Here is a 17,535-nt window from a genome sequence, read left to right on the forward strand (position 1 = left end):
GGAACCCAAAGAAAAAGAAAGATCAAAAGGAAGAGGCACATCTAAAACGTATGAAAGTTAAGAAAGATTTATCATATTACATGTAAAAAGTCCTGGTTCATAAGTACATAACATGCGGGTGCCTGTATCTTGCTTCCCTCCTAAGCCATACAAATGCGAAGTAAGTTTCAACGGGAGCTAGCTTGGCTATCTAGGCACAGACTCACTGCCTACCATCACAAACTTGCTGTCCAACCCCAACCCTTATGACATGACATTATTGTCATATGTAAAACACATTTGTAAAAGAACAGAAGACCTATATAACAAAAAGAAACATTCAAAGGATGGTGGTTCTGGACTTGAAAGTCAAAATTTTCTCAACATTGAAACTGTAGAATCCAGCACGTTACTAGCTGATCATCATTGCTGAAAATAACTCAAGTTGATAATGGGTTGGACCAAATAGCAGTTTCCATGAGCTACTTTGATGGAGGCACCCCTTCTTGATCATCGTCATCAGTTCCAAAATATCTATCCCCAAACTCACCCATGCCAGGTACGACACGAAAGTCTTCATTCAGACCAGTTTCAATCTCAGATGTCACAATCTTTATTCTGGGGAAGCGTTTGCAGACCACATGCACACCTTGAGGTGCCTGGTCAATTAATGTGCAACATAATGAGCCACTCTCATGCAGTCATGAAAAAAGTGTTGCCCAAAATTGAACTACTCATTAGAAGAACTGGAAGCAGGAGAAAGACATAAACTTACAGATATGAGATTGAGAAATATGATGTTGGACTCTGGTACACCCTTCTTTAGAAGTAGAGAAATAGCTTGAACAGCCGAATTACCTGAAGAAAAAGGTGTGATTGCTATGACACAAGTCTAATTCCACAAGATTTTAAACAATTTATAATTCTGATTATTTCTTCTTGTATTAGACGATAACAAATAATGGCCCTTGTAACCCAAACCACCAACTGAAAGCTGGTGGGGCATTTTCACAACAGAATACCCTGGCTTCCCTTCCTTTATCTTTGTTCTCAGCCCTTCATCCCTGGCTCTACCAAGAACCAGTTTTGGATTCATTCATTAGTGTAGTTGATATGCAGCATTCACAGTCCATAATCCATATATTGACTATATATTGAAAAAAATAAAGCAAAAGCAAGAAAAGACAAACCTGTTCCCAAGATAGGATCCAACAGCAATACATGCCTCTCTGAAATGTCGTTGGGTAGCTTTTCATAAATTAGCTGTTCAGCAAGACCAAACAAATAGCTGGTCAGCACTTAAAGAATCAAGAACAATTGGGAAAACTGAAAAACAGGCAAGCGAATGTGTGTACATGAACCCCACAAGGGGTTGCAGGAGGGAGAGAGAGAGAGATGAGTGCAAACCTGCTGACCATTGTCACCTTCTCTATGAATAAGAATCTTGCCAATCTTGATACCTTTACAACATGCTCGCAAAGCATTCTCCATACTTTCACCACTGATATCAGGAGAATGGTAAGCATCCCATGAAACCATACAGAAATTCATTTGAAAAACAAAATGTAATCAAACAAAAGAGAAACACAACATCAGTGCATGATGGATGGAGGACCACCTTGGTTCATTAAAACATGAAAGGTTGCATTTCAATCCAGATTAATTACTACCTAAGTATTTATATTAATCATTTGTTTTATAAACCAAGAATGCATCCCAGAGACAGTTTGTCCACTTGTAAAGAAAGCAGTGAGACAATAGTAGTAGAATAATCATGTATTCAGAGGAAACCAAATGCCTTAATAGGAAGGGATTTGTACCTCCTAATGACAGATACACCGCATAACCTCTTACAAAAATCCACACCAATATACACGGACCCTGCACAAAGACCAAGAGAGATATGTTGTAGAAAAGACATAAGAAGCTTAGTGTTTGTAAGATGTCCAAATGAGCATCAACTTACCAGTTGGAGTGATGACCTGCTTTTCAGTAAAAGGTAGGTGTCCCAGGCCATGCTCAACAACCTGGTCAAAATTCAATATTCTTGATGAGAGATCAAACAAATAAAAAGTGGCCCATACTACTGCTGACCTTAAAGAACCATATCAAATTATCCCTTTTGGCTCAAATGACGAAATACGTACCAAACGAATTAATCGGTCGGAATAGAAAACAAAATCATGCTTTGTTGTTTGAGAATCACGTATGAGGGTATGCATACCCCGTATCTGCACAAAACCAGAAGCAATTAATGGTGAGCCAAAAGCAAAAAGAAAAACAAAAAACATACAAAACAAACTTTGGAGCTTGAATGAATTTATTTAGAAAGGGATACCTGAAAGGTTGAATGAATGACATATAAGTTAGGATATATTTTACAGAGGTCATGCTGACCAAGCTTAGTGCGGATATGTTGTACAATCAAATCAACAGCTATGTGATTATCTCCACCACGAGGGATGATGATATCGGCATACTTCTTTGTAGGAAGAATAAAATCATCAAAAGCAGGCTTTACAAATTGTGAATACTGCAGCACCGAAGAAATATGCTGTAAGCATTAAAATGGTTACCCAATGCGTGAACATGGAACAAAGATAAGAGTAGTTAACAGAACCAAAACACACACATCCCCTTTAACACCCTTAATACTTCAAAAAATAAAAACATAAAAGGTAGAAGTACATAAAGGTCATTTACAAATTATTATCAAGTATATTTAAGAGTCCACACCCTGTCTTCCATATATTCTTATTTTCCAGTGAAAATAATCAAATGGAAAGTTGCAAACCTGATCAAGAACTGTACCAATATCCCTTCCCTTCTCAACCGTATCACGCCTTATCCTCCTAGCCAACCGCACATCAGCATCTGCACTGAAAATTTTACAATGTGAAGTGGCCCAATTTAGTAACAATATGAAGTGGCAAACAGCATTCTACTCATAGCAATAACCTACGATACAAAATTTTCACACAATTGACAATCAACAACCCTTGATCTCAAACAATTTATAAACCACAAAATTACTACATCATGCTAAACCAGCAAAACTCTCGGCGACAGATTAAGTTAGAAAATAAACATAAAACCAAATCATATGTAATCAATTTCAAATGAGTATAATCAGAATTTAATTGTTATCAGTGGTAGTGGTTGACACAAGTTTTATCAATGCACTACAAGAACTTCTAAAGGTCAAAATGGTAAAAAGAAAATAATTGACCTGTATCAACAAATATCTTCATATTCATCAACTCTCGGACACGAGGATCATGGAAAACAAGAATGCCTTCCAAAATTATGACATCCGAAGGGTTTACCTGTTAAGGAGATTAAACCGTAAGGATTTTCAGTGTAAGATAGACATACGTGGTTTAACATGATCCTTTGCTAGAACAGCAATCCATTTATATGTTCATATGTATAATATCCCATAGAATTTCAAAACTTACCCTTCTAGCTGGAAACACATTATTTTTGTAACTTTTGAAATCATAGTTCGGAATATCTACTGCTTGCCCATGCTTCAACTTGTCCATATAAGATAATAGTTTCTCAGTGTCAAAAGCATCTGGATAATACAACAAAAAAATTAAATGAACACTAAGTAACAGAACCATCACAAAAAAAGATCCAACCAGTATGTACAGAAGCTGTGAACATGGGTGACACGTGACTAAGAGGGTAGCACGACAATGTAATTGGCAGTGACGTATTCTGAACATTGAGCAAAATATAGGGAACACGATTGTTTTAGATTGCTGTACATGTGCAATTCAGCCAAAAAGATGCTACAGAAAACAAACTTGTGGAGCTACATAATAACGACACTGAGAGAACTAAAATCATGACATTACTACTCACTAGTTACCAGTTCAGTTCAGGGTCTCATATGATTCTAACATACCATTCATTTTGTTGATAGATAACACAAAATTCAATATAAATCATGATAGTCTGTAGTTATTGTTTAATTTACATTCCTTAAACTTAAGTTGCAATATCCTCACCAGGATGGTCAAAGTTGTATTCATGAACCCGTTTAAGTTCCTCGCTGGTCAGATTATGATAAAACGAGTCCTGTCATCCATGATAAGGTACATATCTTAAAGTATATACAGGATAAACAAATAAGCCCCAAATCATGCAAGAAATACATTAGGAACTCTAGTTGATCACAAGAATTTACCTGGAGCATGGAAGCATTACCTGGTTAACAAGAACAACACGCTGATCATGAAGCTGCTGTATAATCATGTCACAAACCGTAGTCTTACCAGAAGCTGCCCCACCAGCAACCCCTGTCACAACATGGAGCAAAGCATGGCTCATAAGAAAATCAAATAAACAAAAGGAACCTCCAATACCTTATTAGAAACAACGCATGCCCTAAACCATAGACCAATACTTGCCAATAACAAAAGGCTGCTTATGCATGTTTTCATTTGCTGAGGTTGTCGGTTGCTCAATCTTCAGTCTTTGGTGCAAACCATCCATGTGAAATCCAGAAAAATGAACCCCCGAGGAGGCCTCTATCATATCCACAACTGAATTTGAACCCATAAGCATAGACCTACAGAGGAACAGGGAAAGAATATGCATTAGAATACGAAAGGACGGAATCAACCAAATTTCCTGATCATATAAGCTAATAAAATCAAATGGCCAATTTTGTCGAGTTTGGCAAAGTTACCAGGTCTAATCATTCAACCCTACCTTGGCAAGAGGTTTTAATCAAGCAATATTGAAATCAAATTCGGCTCTAGGCAAGAGGTACATCTATTATTTAGCTTCCTAAAGTCTATAACGACAAGTTTATGGTAAAGCATCCTTGGAGACGTTTTCAGGAAATGCTAGAAAAAGAATGCTATTTATTAACTCTATGTGTTTATCTACAACAAGACACTACTTCCACTTCAAAAGAGCTCGAAAGCAAAAGTCTTGATCAAAGCAAACAACGATCCGAATACACTATAAAAAAAGACCTCAGTGACGATCTCCATACATATGCTAAATATCCAAATACAGATAAAAGCAACACCACATTCGCACGCACCACACACTCCTTTTATGTTCCGTGTATCATCCACGTTCCAGAAACAAAACAACTCACGAAACAATCAGATAGATTCCGAATCACAACGACACCGAAAAGCCTGATTCATTGCATGCCATCAATCACACCGAAACCGGCACAAGTAACTCTACAAAACTCACAGCTTCATCATTTCCACAATGACACTCTCCATTCCATGTATCACTTACATCATACAACAACAACAACAAGAACAAGACGAAGCTAGCAAAGCAAAATGAAATAGAGTAATCTCCTTGCAAACACGAAGCATTGGTAAACAGTAATCAATTCCGAGATCCAATGTGCATAAACGAAAGAATCAAAATTCCACGCACAGTAGCGAAACCTTGCGGATCAAAAATTTTGAATACAAAAAAAATTTCGAATTTAGATTCCGTAGCAGAGAAATCAAATAGAGGAATCTACCAAACTGCATTAGGCAATGAACACGTACCGGAATTCTCCAGAGAGAGAGAGAGAGAGAGTCCAACGCAGAATGTTTCGAAGAAATTTGTGTAGAGAGAGAAAGTGATGAGGCTGATACAGACGGATCCGACGGGTTTATATAGTGGAGCCGTAGGTGAGGGAGACCTCGCACCGTAGTGGAAGGGGGCTTAATTTACTATCGTGGGCCTCGGTTTTCTGGAAATTACGTCCGCGGGCCACCGCTCTTGTTCTTTGATATTTGTGGGACGTCAGACTGAGCTGTCCTGCGTGGCACTGAATCAGAGGTGGGACCCGCGCTTTTTAGGCGATGTCTATTAGAGGAGGAACCATTGCATGTGTTGACAACGCACGGTAATTGCGGTATTCTTGTCTAGAATAAGAATTTTCAAGCAAAATCAATATCAATGACTTTTCTTTTAATCAAGATGGGTAGGGTGAGAATGATTTTGTCAATCAAGATGGGTGGTTTGGTTTGTGTGATTACATCAAAACTAAGCCTTATTTACTTCATCGGACTTACATTTTTCGCAGTTTTTCGAACGAGCAACACATCTTACATTTTTTCGTAGTTTTTCGAACAAGCAAGACAACTGTAAATCATGCAGAAATACTAAATCATGCACGCAAACAGCTGTAAATCATGCAAAAATATGACGTGATAAAAATCCAATTGTAAGTCACTTTATTATATTGTCGAGACGTGAAACAACTTTCTGAACATGCAGTGAGAATTTAACATTTGTCATGTAAATTGACATTCTTGATCAAGCAGTACGTGACATGATAAGACATAAAACACTGTATTACATTTTTGTGGCGTGAAACGACAAGTCCAACATACAATATAAATTTAAATTGCGTCACAATATCTGTAACAAATCAAACGAGTTTCGTTCATGCAAAATGCGATATAATAAAGTATTGGAAACTTCATTGCACACTCATAAATTTTTTTTAAAACACAACAAAAGTTTATTATTTATCACAAAACCCTTATTTTGAATCACAATTAAAGAAGTTTCCTAATTTGAGACATAGTCATAGTTCATAAACAAAATTTTATTGATTAAGAAAAAACACTTAAGTGGATTTTTTTTTTTCCGACTAAAGAAGAGAAGAATTACAACGAAAAACCTCTTTCACAACCTATAGGTAGATTATCAAAGTCATGAGCATGACAAGCTGTAAAGAGTAAGGAATTTCTCCAAGCATTTATAGTAGAACTATGACCACTATTAGAAATAGCATCGGCAAGGAAGTTGATTTCTTAGTTAATGTGCCTAATCTGGGAACTCTGAAGTGGGTTCCCCAACTAAACTATACATATGAGGATGAATTATATCCGCCATGGGGTCAAGAAATAATTTAAAAAAAAACTATCAAATAGAAGTTTTGAGTCTCCTTCAACCTCCAATTTTGTAAAACTATGGATGATGACAGTATGAAGCCTAACTCTTAGAGCAACTCCAACAGCTTCTATATATTTTGATTTTTCTCTATTTTAGGGAAAAATGAGCCTCTTTGCTCCAACAGATTCCCTATAATTATCTCCATTTTAGGGATAGTGAGGAAAGAGAAAACAAAATTCTCTAAATTTACAGCAATCTCTAAAATTTTAAGGAAGATTATGGAGATTTTAGAGATTGATGTAAAATAGAGAATCTATTGGAATTGGGGATGAAAATTTGTTTAAAGTTTTGACTTTTGCTTCCCTATAATATAAAAAATATTGGGAAACTGTTTGAGTTGCTCTTACAAGTTATGAAGGTCAAAACATCAATTATTCCTAAATGTTTGTGGCAGCCATAATTAGATTACCACGATCGTCTCTAAACACAAACCACCAGCACTACGATGATAAGCATTAACTGAGTCATCAAAATTTATTTAAAAAATTCAATAGTAGGAGGCTGCCATTCTCTCATTTTATTACACTAAAGAAGACTAATCCATTTATGATACGTACTAGTTTGTGGAAAACCGTAATCTACAGAGATTTCATTTTTTATTGCCAATGAAAGAAAATCAAAGGAAGTTACTTATTATAAAACTAGATGTGACAGTGAAAGAGAAACAAATAAAACTTTCCTTTTCTTTTGCAACAGTTAATAAAAATTTATATAATCAATTAAGTCTGTAACTCATGAAGCATTTTGTGGGAAACTCATTGTTCAAACAAGTTTTTCTTAAGATCGTCCATTTTCAGATCTACTCTAAAGTATTTTTATACTGTTTATATATTTACCAAGACATTGTGTTTTGTTTGCGTTAAAACAAAAACAAAACACTTTCGAATGTAACCTTGCCTTCTTTCGGAACTATTACAATGATACAAATACTTAAGAAAATCTGTTGCCGACATTTTTCTTTTGAAAAAAGAGACACACTTTCTACGACTAATGGATAAGCATAAATCAATTTCAAAATTTGAGAGAACTTACAAATTATGTCATTTTCATCTGCCTTGATAAATATGAAGAAAATGAGATTGATAGCAGAATGTCATATGCTTTTGTTGCTTTCTTCTTCTTTTAGAGCACTAATACAATTTGATGGCACTTTTAATTCAAAATAGGACAATTTTTAGGATGAACGAGCATATTCACTCCCGTTGTCGATTAACATATTTTTACTTAATAAATTTATAATCCAACGGTCTATATCCTAAATTATCCTTTAAAGATCATCTCTGTAAAAAATCAATCGAATCGGAAATAATTTAATTATCTAATTGAATCAAACAAATAGATGGTTCTAACAACACTTATTACAATTATGATGAACCGTCCATGTATTTCATAGAAATGAATACCTAAAAGGTATTTAATTTGATTGATTTTTTAAAGAGCTAATCTTTGTATTACATTATACAACATAAATGGTTTGATTAGAAAATTATAAAGTTATTATGCGTTAATTGCAAGAGATGATGAATATGCTCATTCACCCTAGAGGTGAAACTAAGAATTGTTTTTCAAATGATATATGTTGCCTTTAAAAACAGAGATCCGGACTAATTACAATCTTTCCTTTATATTAATACTTTACCATGATCAAAAAGTTATATACCTCAAGAAAAGATTTATAGAACTGCATGTAGTTGGCTGGGGACCTTATGTGAAAGGAGAAAACGAAAGTTAATAACTTTCTTTTAAAAGTCACTCGCAGCTTAGGTAATTGTTGTGTGTATCTTGTGTTTAATGATAGTTTGGAAATACGATACAATGGTCCATATACACTAAAATAACCAATAAACGACGCTGTTCATTTTTGTCAGAATCATGCACACTCCTTAGAGAGTAAATGGAGTCATCATCGTCTTCTTTGATTGGTATTGATGATTCTTAATTTGGAGCAATCACTTATCTTCTCTTCGACTCATTCTCTCCACAACTCCGCCTGCGTCTTGACTAGAAGAATTAGTCAAACTTCTTGTCTTGATTATAATGTATAATGCCAGGAAGTTGTTACTACTTGTTCCTCCTGATAACTTTTTTCTGTTGTTCTATTTAGCAGTCATTTTCATACACATATTGGCATGTGTTTTAACGGACTATAATTTTGAACATTATCGTTAAAACCACTTACAGTCTTACACATAGCATCTATGAGGATAAGTACTATCAATTTGTAAGGTAGATGGTGTGAGATAAATGATATCAATAATATATATATATGTTACATTATTGAATATATAAATGATTTTGATTTGGAAAAATTTTATAATATGTTAACCAGTTAATGTATTTTCAACAAGAACTTTTTCTTAGTTAGCACATAAGTCATTAAAGTGATAAATATTACATGAATTAGAACATAGATAAAAAAATATTAAGATACTATAGTGTCTTACCCCGATTTGCATATATAATATAATTTACAAATACAATGAATATGCTTATATGCGTACACAAAGGAAGAAAGGGTTTGCTTTCTTCAATAGATAGCAGTGATGACTTCAATAGATAGCAGTGATGACTTCAATAGAAAGGGTTTGTCTCCTGCTGCCGTGTAGTGGCGTTTGAAACCAAGCCTGAAGGACGGAGTTGATGGGTTTCTTAGGGAGTTTGTCGTTGAAGTGGTGGGGATCTCAGGAGCTAGTGAGGAGGAAGGAACGTCTCTTATTTCTTTGTGGTAGGTGGGCGACGACCCTTCATCATTGTTACTGTTTTGTACTGTTGGGGTCTGCAAAGTTTGCGGGCGTCGGTGTGTGTGCATCATTGGCGAGGGAACAAGGTCATCGGTGTTTGTAATTTTGTGCCTGAGGTTGTCAGGGTGGACCAGATTATTTTAGATAGAAGGAAACCTTCTGTACAACAAGACGGTTGGAATGGCGGAGGGACGCGTCTGATCACTAGAGAAGTTTCTGGACGTTCATGGGGCAGGTTTGGGACAGATCATTTGGGCCTGGGCCCGATCCGATCCATCTCTCTTATTTCTTGGGCCGGATCAGTTGTTAAGGAGGGGTTTGGGTTTTGGCTTGGGTCAATAAGCTTGTACTCTAAATCCTTTTCATTGCTATTCTGATTTTTTTCACTTTTGAAAGCGACTATTTTGATGATGAAAGATCCACAGACCATAGTTGGTTCCATTCCTTTTTCATGGCTGGGTCTGATAATTGGCTTCTAAATGCAACATCATGTACCATTAATCCATTATTATCAAATCTCTTCCTGGCCAACGGCCCAACAGAGCTGAGAACTTAACCATATGAAAATCAGAAAGACCATCTTTGAGGAACTAGTCGTCGGTGGGTCTCTTCATATTGCATGTACTGATCTCTTTCACTCAAACTACGTACCGATCTCTTTAAAGTAGGGCTGGACTCGGGTCGGTTCTTCAATTTCAAGGACTGAACCCGGAACCGGAACCGACAACTGATTATCGGTTCGGGTTTGCTGTTTTTTGTATCAAGAACCGATATAGAACCGAACCGACCATGCTCCGGTCAGTTCCCCGGTTTTTTGGTTCCAAACTCAGATCAGTTCCATGATTGGTTTCTCAGATTTTCGGTTCAAAACTCAGATCGGTTCCAAACTCGGTTCCTCGGTTTTTCCATATAGAAACATTGCTTTTCAGCCGTTTCTAGTTTCTAGTTTTCCTGATTTCCATACATACATTTAAATGATTCAATATATCACAATCTATTCACTCATTCAAACTCAAAACAGTATCTACAATCTACATATTCAACAATCTACATATTCAACAATCAACATCAACATAACAAATTAGCAATTTCCTGCAAACTTCCAAACTGTCAAAGCATGAAAGTGATAAAAGCATTAAACTATCAAACAATCAAAACTCTCAAACTGTCAAACACAAACACTCAAGCACTTTCCAGCAATACAACTACAAACTCAAAGTCTGCAAACAGCAGAACTGCAATAATACACATTTCCATCAATACAACTACAAACTCAAAGTTTCACATGCATAAACTGCAAATCCAAAGTCTCACATGCAGCAAATAAAAATAAACAATAAACTGTCCAATTTGAACAATGCAACTGCATCAATTTGCAGCAAACTAAAATACTGAAAGTCTGAAACTGAGCAATTCAAAGTCTCAAATTGAAACAAATAACCTAAAATTGAAATAGTCCATGAATATTTCATCAAGGTGCACAACTGCAAACATATTTCCAGCAAAGCTTCCTCTTCCTCAATGCAACAACCCAACAATGCTTCCAGCCTTCCATCAATACTAAATCTACATAGAAAATTACAAATATGCAATTAATGGTATTAAGATAATTTTTTTTTAAAAAGAGAACTTCAAATGAAACTATGAAAGCAAAGATGAAGCTACACTAGCACCACACACACAGAGAATCAACTGAGTCCAATACAAATTCAAGAGATTTGAAGAAACCCACAACAGAAAAGTAAAAGTAAAAGATTCCTCCTTTAATTCCAAAGTCCAGATTTTTCAAATGAATTCAATTCAAGGCTTCAAGCAGAAGTATTGTATATTCGATTATTACCTCAGGCCAGCGCAAGCAAGGATGCAATAGTAAAGGAAAGTAAAACACTCTGAATTTAGACATAGTAAAACACTCTAAATGAACAACAGTTTATTATTTAACAATAATCATTAATCCAAGTAGTTCTGAATGCAGAAATGGAATACTAAAACATACAGATTGATCGATCAACAATATTCATGGATTTTGGAGCTTACCAGTTTCAATAGAAGTGCTCAAGGGAAGAAATCGCAGGCTGAAGTCGCTGAACTACACTCAATCACTCACTGCAGGACAGGATTCAAACGAAGAGGAAAAAGTAGTCAGATTTCACGGATCTATTATAAACGAAGAGGAAATTGCAGAGCGATGAGAGTAGAATGAGAAAAATGAAAGCTTACACAAATTGAAGGAGACTGAGAGAGTGAGACTTTGAGGGAGGTCGTCTCGCTCGTCTGGATTTTGATCTTCTATTACTCATATTCTCTTCTCCCAATCGAGATGAGGACGAGCAACAGGAATACACGCACATGGGAGGCTAGAGACACGCCGTGATTGTTTGGTGCGGCCAATCCTTATCCAGAGTTTTATTGGATCAGCGAAACCTATCGGATACCAAACCCTGCTCAACAATCCAAGCCTGAGGTATTAACGCTCTGTGTGTTTCTGTAATTCGGAGTTTTTGTTTCAGGGAAGAGTCGAAGAGAGTTTGAGGGATGGAGACTGAGAGAGGGAGAGTTTAAGGGAAGAGTTGAAGAGATAACATTTTAGGGTTTTGATTGAACAGATAGGAGATTATGAGATAAGATGGAAGGCTCTGATCGCATTTGGAAGGCTAAGTGTGTGCCTGATCACATGAGAAAGCACTATGCCAAAAAAAACTATCAAACGACACACATCAGACGACAGAAGGCTGATTTTTTGTCGTCTGAGTTTTTCAGACGACAGATAAATTAAATGTATTGTCTGAATACACAGAGAAACTATACTTGTTTCATTTTGAAAATATGATCAAATTCAGACAACACTTATATGTTATTGTAAAGGATGAAAATATTTCATATCTAACCCTAGTAAAATTTTTGGAATTCCCTCCAACTACATCAAGTGCTTTCCCTCTCAAAGGTCCCAAACCCTAGCTCAGAAGTCAATGGGGTGATATTTAGACAACATTTTTAAGAAATTGTGTTGTCTGAATAATATGAGTTTGACTTTTCTTTTAAGTTTTTTTTACACAGCTGCAAAACACTTCATGTTCCCACACTCTGCAACCCTGTCTAAAACTAAGACTAAAACCAAAAACTCGAAAAACACTTCGTCCTCTTTCTGCTGTGCTTTCTTTGACTCCTCTAAGTCTTCTCTCTTCGCTCTCTTCTCATCTGAACTCAAAACCCAGACTTCGTCAGCCCTAGTTTTCTTCGACAATCACATAACAAATTCATTGTGAAGACCTAAACTCTAAGAATATCACACACACACAACTTCTCTGGAGAAAATGTCTTATTCAATTCAATGCAATCATGGGCTTAAATAGCCATACAAGAGTACTGGAATGGGAAATATAACAAACCACGTTTTACTCTCCTAGAAACGTGGCTTACTAGATAAAGACTGAATCAAACAAACTAGATGACCCTGTTGAATAGGACTTATTAACAGAAACAACAAACCAACCCTAGAATCGTGCTAACTTCCTCAGCAAGACTCTGAATACTTCAACAATTTCCTCCCTTAAACTGCTTTGCAACCTGCAAACAGTTTATCTTCGGTACTTCGCAGACTCCAAGCTGCCTTCTAAGTTTCTCAAATGCCTCAAGCTTCAAAGCTTTAGTCATGATATCAGCTGTCTGATTCTTAGTTGCACAATGAACAAGCTTAATAACTCCATCTCTAGTTAGATCACGAAGGAAGTGGTACCTCACATCTATATGCTTGCTCCTTCCATGTAGCACAGAATTCTTTGATAGTTTGATGGTAGAACTATTGTCACAGTACACTATTGTGCTCTCGCTTTGAGAATGACCAAGTACTTTGAGAATCCTTCTCATCCAGACCCCTTGACATGCGCATGAAGCTGCTGCCACGAACTCAGCCTCGGTGGTAGACAAAGTCACAACTGGTTGTTTCTTTGATGACCAAGCTACAGCTCCATCTCCAAGTAAAAATGCATAACCCGAAGTACTCTTTCGGTCATCGAGATCACCTGCGTAGTCGCTATCCGTGTAGCCAATCAAATCTCCAGCTCCACCTCTTCTGTAAAATATCCCAAGCTCTAGTGTTCCTTTCACATACCGAAGCACCCTCTTAGCAGCTTGAAGATGAAGCTCAGTGGGATTTTCCATATATCTGCTAACTAAGCCAACAACAAACATTAAATCAGGCCTTGTTACCGTTAGGTACCTAAGGCTGCCGACTATCTGCTTGAAAGCAGTGGCGTTAACTCTTACTCCCATCTCATCTTTCATCAGCTTCGACCCCGGCACAATAGGATTCTTAACTGAGTTACTTTTCAACATTCCAAATCTCTCAAGTACATCAGTTGCATACTTCTTCTGACTAATATAAATTCCCTCTTCATTCTGTAACACTTCAACTCCAAGAAAATATCTCATCCTCCCAAGATCCGTCATTTCGAATTCATGCATCATGGACCTTTTAAAACTCTCAAACATCTCCACATTATTCCCAGTAAATATAAGGTCATCTACATATAGGCTAACCACAAGAATTCCATCCCTTGAATCAGACTTAATAAAAAGAGTATGTTCAGAAGAGCACCTTTCAAAACCTTCCCTCACAAAGTAGGACTCAATGCGACTGTACCACGCCCTTGGAGCTTGCTTGAGACCATATAAGGCCTTCTTCAATCGATACACTTTGTGCTCCTCTCCTTTCTTCTCAAATCCATGTGGCTGATCAACGAACACCTCTTCAAGCAACTCTCCATGAAGGAAAGCACTCTTAACATCTAACTGGAAGATGCTCCAACCCTTATGTGCCGCAAGAGCAATTACTAATCTGATCGTGTCCCATCTCGCAACCGGGGCAAACACTTCATTGTAGTCAATTCCCTATTTTTGTGCATATCCCTTCACCACAAGACGAGCTTTGTACTTGTCCACTGCCCCGAGCTCATTAAGTTTCGTTTTAAACACCCACTTGACTCCAATCTTCCTTGCACGAGCCGGCAACGTGGTCAGTTCCCACGTTTCATTTTTTTCTATAGCCTTCATTTCTTGACTCATAGCTTCCTGCCACTTTTCACTCTTCACTGCTTCTTGAAATGAAATAGGATCGGCAGCAGCAAACAAAACAAGATTATTAGCTTCAGCTTCCTCCTCAGAAAGACCTAAGCCACCTCCGCTAACATAGTCTTCTAACCAGACCGGAGTTCTTCTCGTCCTCCCTTCATTGGTATCCGGGGCAGAAGCTCTCCTAACCCAGGTGTTCTGCGATCAGGTTGCTCTCTAGGTGACGAGCTTGATGGTGTTTGAGCAGGTTCTGGTGATGATTGATCAATTTCTTCGATGTCTTCCTCCTCTCCCTCACCATTGTTACTTTCACCTTCTGTGGGCTCTTTCTCATCATCTCCCCATTCTAATAAATCACGTTCCACATCTTCCACGTTCATTCCCCAATCCCAGCATTCATTCTCCTCAAAAACAACATCTCTACTCACCACAATACGCTTGGAAATAGGGTCGTACAATCTGTAAGCTTTAGACTCAGAACTTACCCCAAACAACACACAACGAACGCTCTTGTCATCCAGCTTCCTTCTCTTGATGTCCGGTACATGTGCATGTGCCACACACCCAAACACACGGAAATAATCCACTGCCGGCTTGTTACCGCTCCAAGACTCTTCCGGTGTTTTGTCTTTTACTGCCACAGTTGGACTTCTATTCATCACATGTGCACACCAGTTAACTGCCTCCGGCCAAAACAACTTGGGAACTTTCTTCTCTGACAACATACTTCGAACTGAGTTCATAATGGTCCTGTTCCTACGCTCAGCGACCCCGTTTTGCTGAGGCGTATAAGCCACTGTTAACTGCCTGCTAATACCATTATTCTTACAGAAATTGTTAAACTCAGAAGAAGTAAATTCCCCTCCTCTATCTGTACGTAAGCATGCTATAAGATCACCACTTTCTTTCTCAACAAGCTGTTTAAAAGATTTGAATACTCCGAATGCTTCTGATTTTTCACATAAATAATAAATCCAAACTTTCCGGCTAAAGTCATCAATGAAGCTAAGCAAGTACCTTTTACCACTGCTTGATATTGGTGTAATTGGACCACATATGTCGGCGTGAATCAACTGAAGCCTCTGCGACGCCCTCCATGAACTTTTCTTTGGAATACTTTCTCGGTGCTGCTTTCCGATTAGGCAATGTGTGCACAACTTGATTGGGGTTTTAAGAGCAGGCATCCCTTTCACCATCTTCCTATATTGCAGAGTTCTCAAACTTTTGAAATTTAAATGCCCGAACCTGCAGTGCCAAAGGTGTGACACATCTTCTGTAACAGCTTGGAAGCAGGAAGAGGTACGAAGCTCTGGAGCTTTGTCAGGTACTACCAAAGCTAGCAATACAAACATCCGATTTAACGTCATCAGTGTTTGCATAATCAGTCCCCTTCTCGGATGATACAATCTGCATTCTCCTCCCTGAATCAAGATAGCGAGCCCTTTTTCCTGGAGTTGGCCAATACTAAGAAGATTGTTCTTGAGCTCTGGTATATAATACATCTCTGTTATCACTTGTGTAAGCCCTCCAATTTCCAGCCTTATATTGCCTTTGCCAGTGACTGCTAGCCTTGTATTGTCTCCGAGCTTAACTAGTTGTTGAAAGCTCTCATCCAGGTGTGAAAACCATTTTTTGTTTCCACACATGTGATTAGAGCACCCCGAATCCAGAAACCACACGTCCTCCCTCCTTGAGTTGTGCGACTCGACATGTGCCATCAATACCAGCTCTTCTTCCTCGTCTAACTCAGCATAATTGGCGTTCTTCTCCCAGCTAGGGCACTCATATTGAAAGTGCCCTAGCCTGTGACACTTGTAGCACTCCACTATTGCTTTGTTAAACGGCTGCCTTCCTCTACCTCGTCCTCTTCCCCTGAAGGCTGCATGTCCTCTTCCTCTGCCACCAACTCTATCCTCAAAAGACACCTTTAATGCTTGTTCTTCACCACCACGATCATGACCTCTCATCCTTTGTTCGTGTACAAGAAGACTCCCTTGCAGCTCATCAATAGTGAGTCGATCCAAGTCATTCGACTCCTCCACAGAACACACCACATAATCCCACTTTGAGGTCAATGATCGCAATATCTTTTCAATGATGACGACTTGGGTCAGAGTCTCACCATGCATCTTCATCTTGTTAGCTATCGACAGGGTGCGCGCAAAATAGGCATCAACCCCTTCTCCTTCCTTCATCTGCAAAACCTCGAACTCCCTTCGCAAAGCCTGCAATTGAGCCCTTCTCACTCTTGTAGACCCCTGGTATTTTTGCTTCATCGAATCCCAGATTGCTTTGGCTGTGCTTCTGTCCAGGATTGTCTCCATAATTTCTCAATCAATTGCTTGAAAGAGAAAGTTCTTGATCTTTAAATCCTTGAGTTTTGCATCTTCTACTGCCTTGCGCTGTGCCTCAGTCGCAGCCGCTGCTCCTCCACGTGGCAACACCGGAAGTCCTTCCTCCACAAGAGTCCAGTACTCTTTCAACCTCAAGAAGTTTTCCATCATCATAGACCAATGGTCGTAGTGACCATCGAATCTAGGAATGCTGGCTTGAAGGAATTTGTCTTGAGATGAAGTTGACATCCCAAAACTCTATCTGAACCCCACGTCTCTCTTTTCCTCTCACTCTTCTTTCTCGTACCAAAATCAGGCCCCTGAGTGGGGCTCTGATACCAAATTGTGAAGACCTAAACTCTAAGAATATCACACACACACACAACTTCTCTGGAGAAAATGTCTTATTCAATTCAATGCAAATCATGGGCTTAAATAGCCATACAAGAGTACTGGAATGGGAAATATAACAA

The 17,535-nt window shown here is 38.0% G+C and overlaps 1 protein-coding gene across 4 annotated transcripts; it reads right to left on the reverse strand.

The window, feature by feature from the left end:
* Positions 1-223: 223 nt before the first annotated feature.
* Positions 224-5,671, reverse strand: LOC112202070 (uridine kinase-like protein 3). Of its 4 annotated transcripts, XM_040505645.1 has the most exons (16): positions 5,517-5,583; positions 5,042-5,408; positions 4,398-4,558; positions 4,195-4,286; positions 3,996-4,065; positions 3,438-3,556; positions 3,209-3,305; positions 2,774-2,853; positions 2,318-2,512; positions 2,127-2,210; positions 1,946-2,006; positions 1,800-1,860; positions 1,387-1,480; positions 1,170-1,242; positions 755-837; positions 224-638 (listed from the first exon to the last, which is right to left on the reverse strand). In XM_040505645.1, the coding sequence occupies exons 3-16, from the start codon at positions 4,552-4,554 to the stop codon at positions 462-464; spliced, it is 1,443 nt and encodes a 480-aa protein (XP_040361579.1). In that variant the 5' UTR covers positions 4,555-4,558; positions 5,042-5,408; positions 5,517-5,583; the 3' UTR covers positions 224-461. The 4 variants fall into 4 exon arrangements, with proteins under 4 accessions (XP_040361579.1, XP_024198743.1, XP_040361580.1 ...); XM_024342975.2 differs by lacking the exon at positions 5,042-5,408 and having other exon boundaries at positions 5,517-5,671; XM_040505646.1 differs by lacking the exons at positions 5,042-5,408; positions 5,517-5,583 and adding an exon at positions 4,702-4,945.
* Between the last annotated feature and the right edge of the window lie 11,864 nt (positions 5,672-17,535).

The sequence above is a fragment of the Rosa chinensis genome, chromosome 5 (assembly GCF_002994745.2).
Source record: "Rosa chinensis cultivar Old Blush chromosome 5, RchiOBHm-V2, whole genome shotgun sequence".
NCBI classification, from domain to species: Eukaryota; Viridiplantae; Streptophyta; class Magnoliopsida; order Rosales; family Rosaceae; genus Rosa; species Rosa chinensis.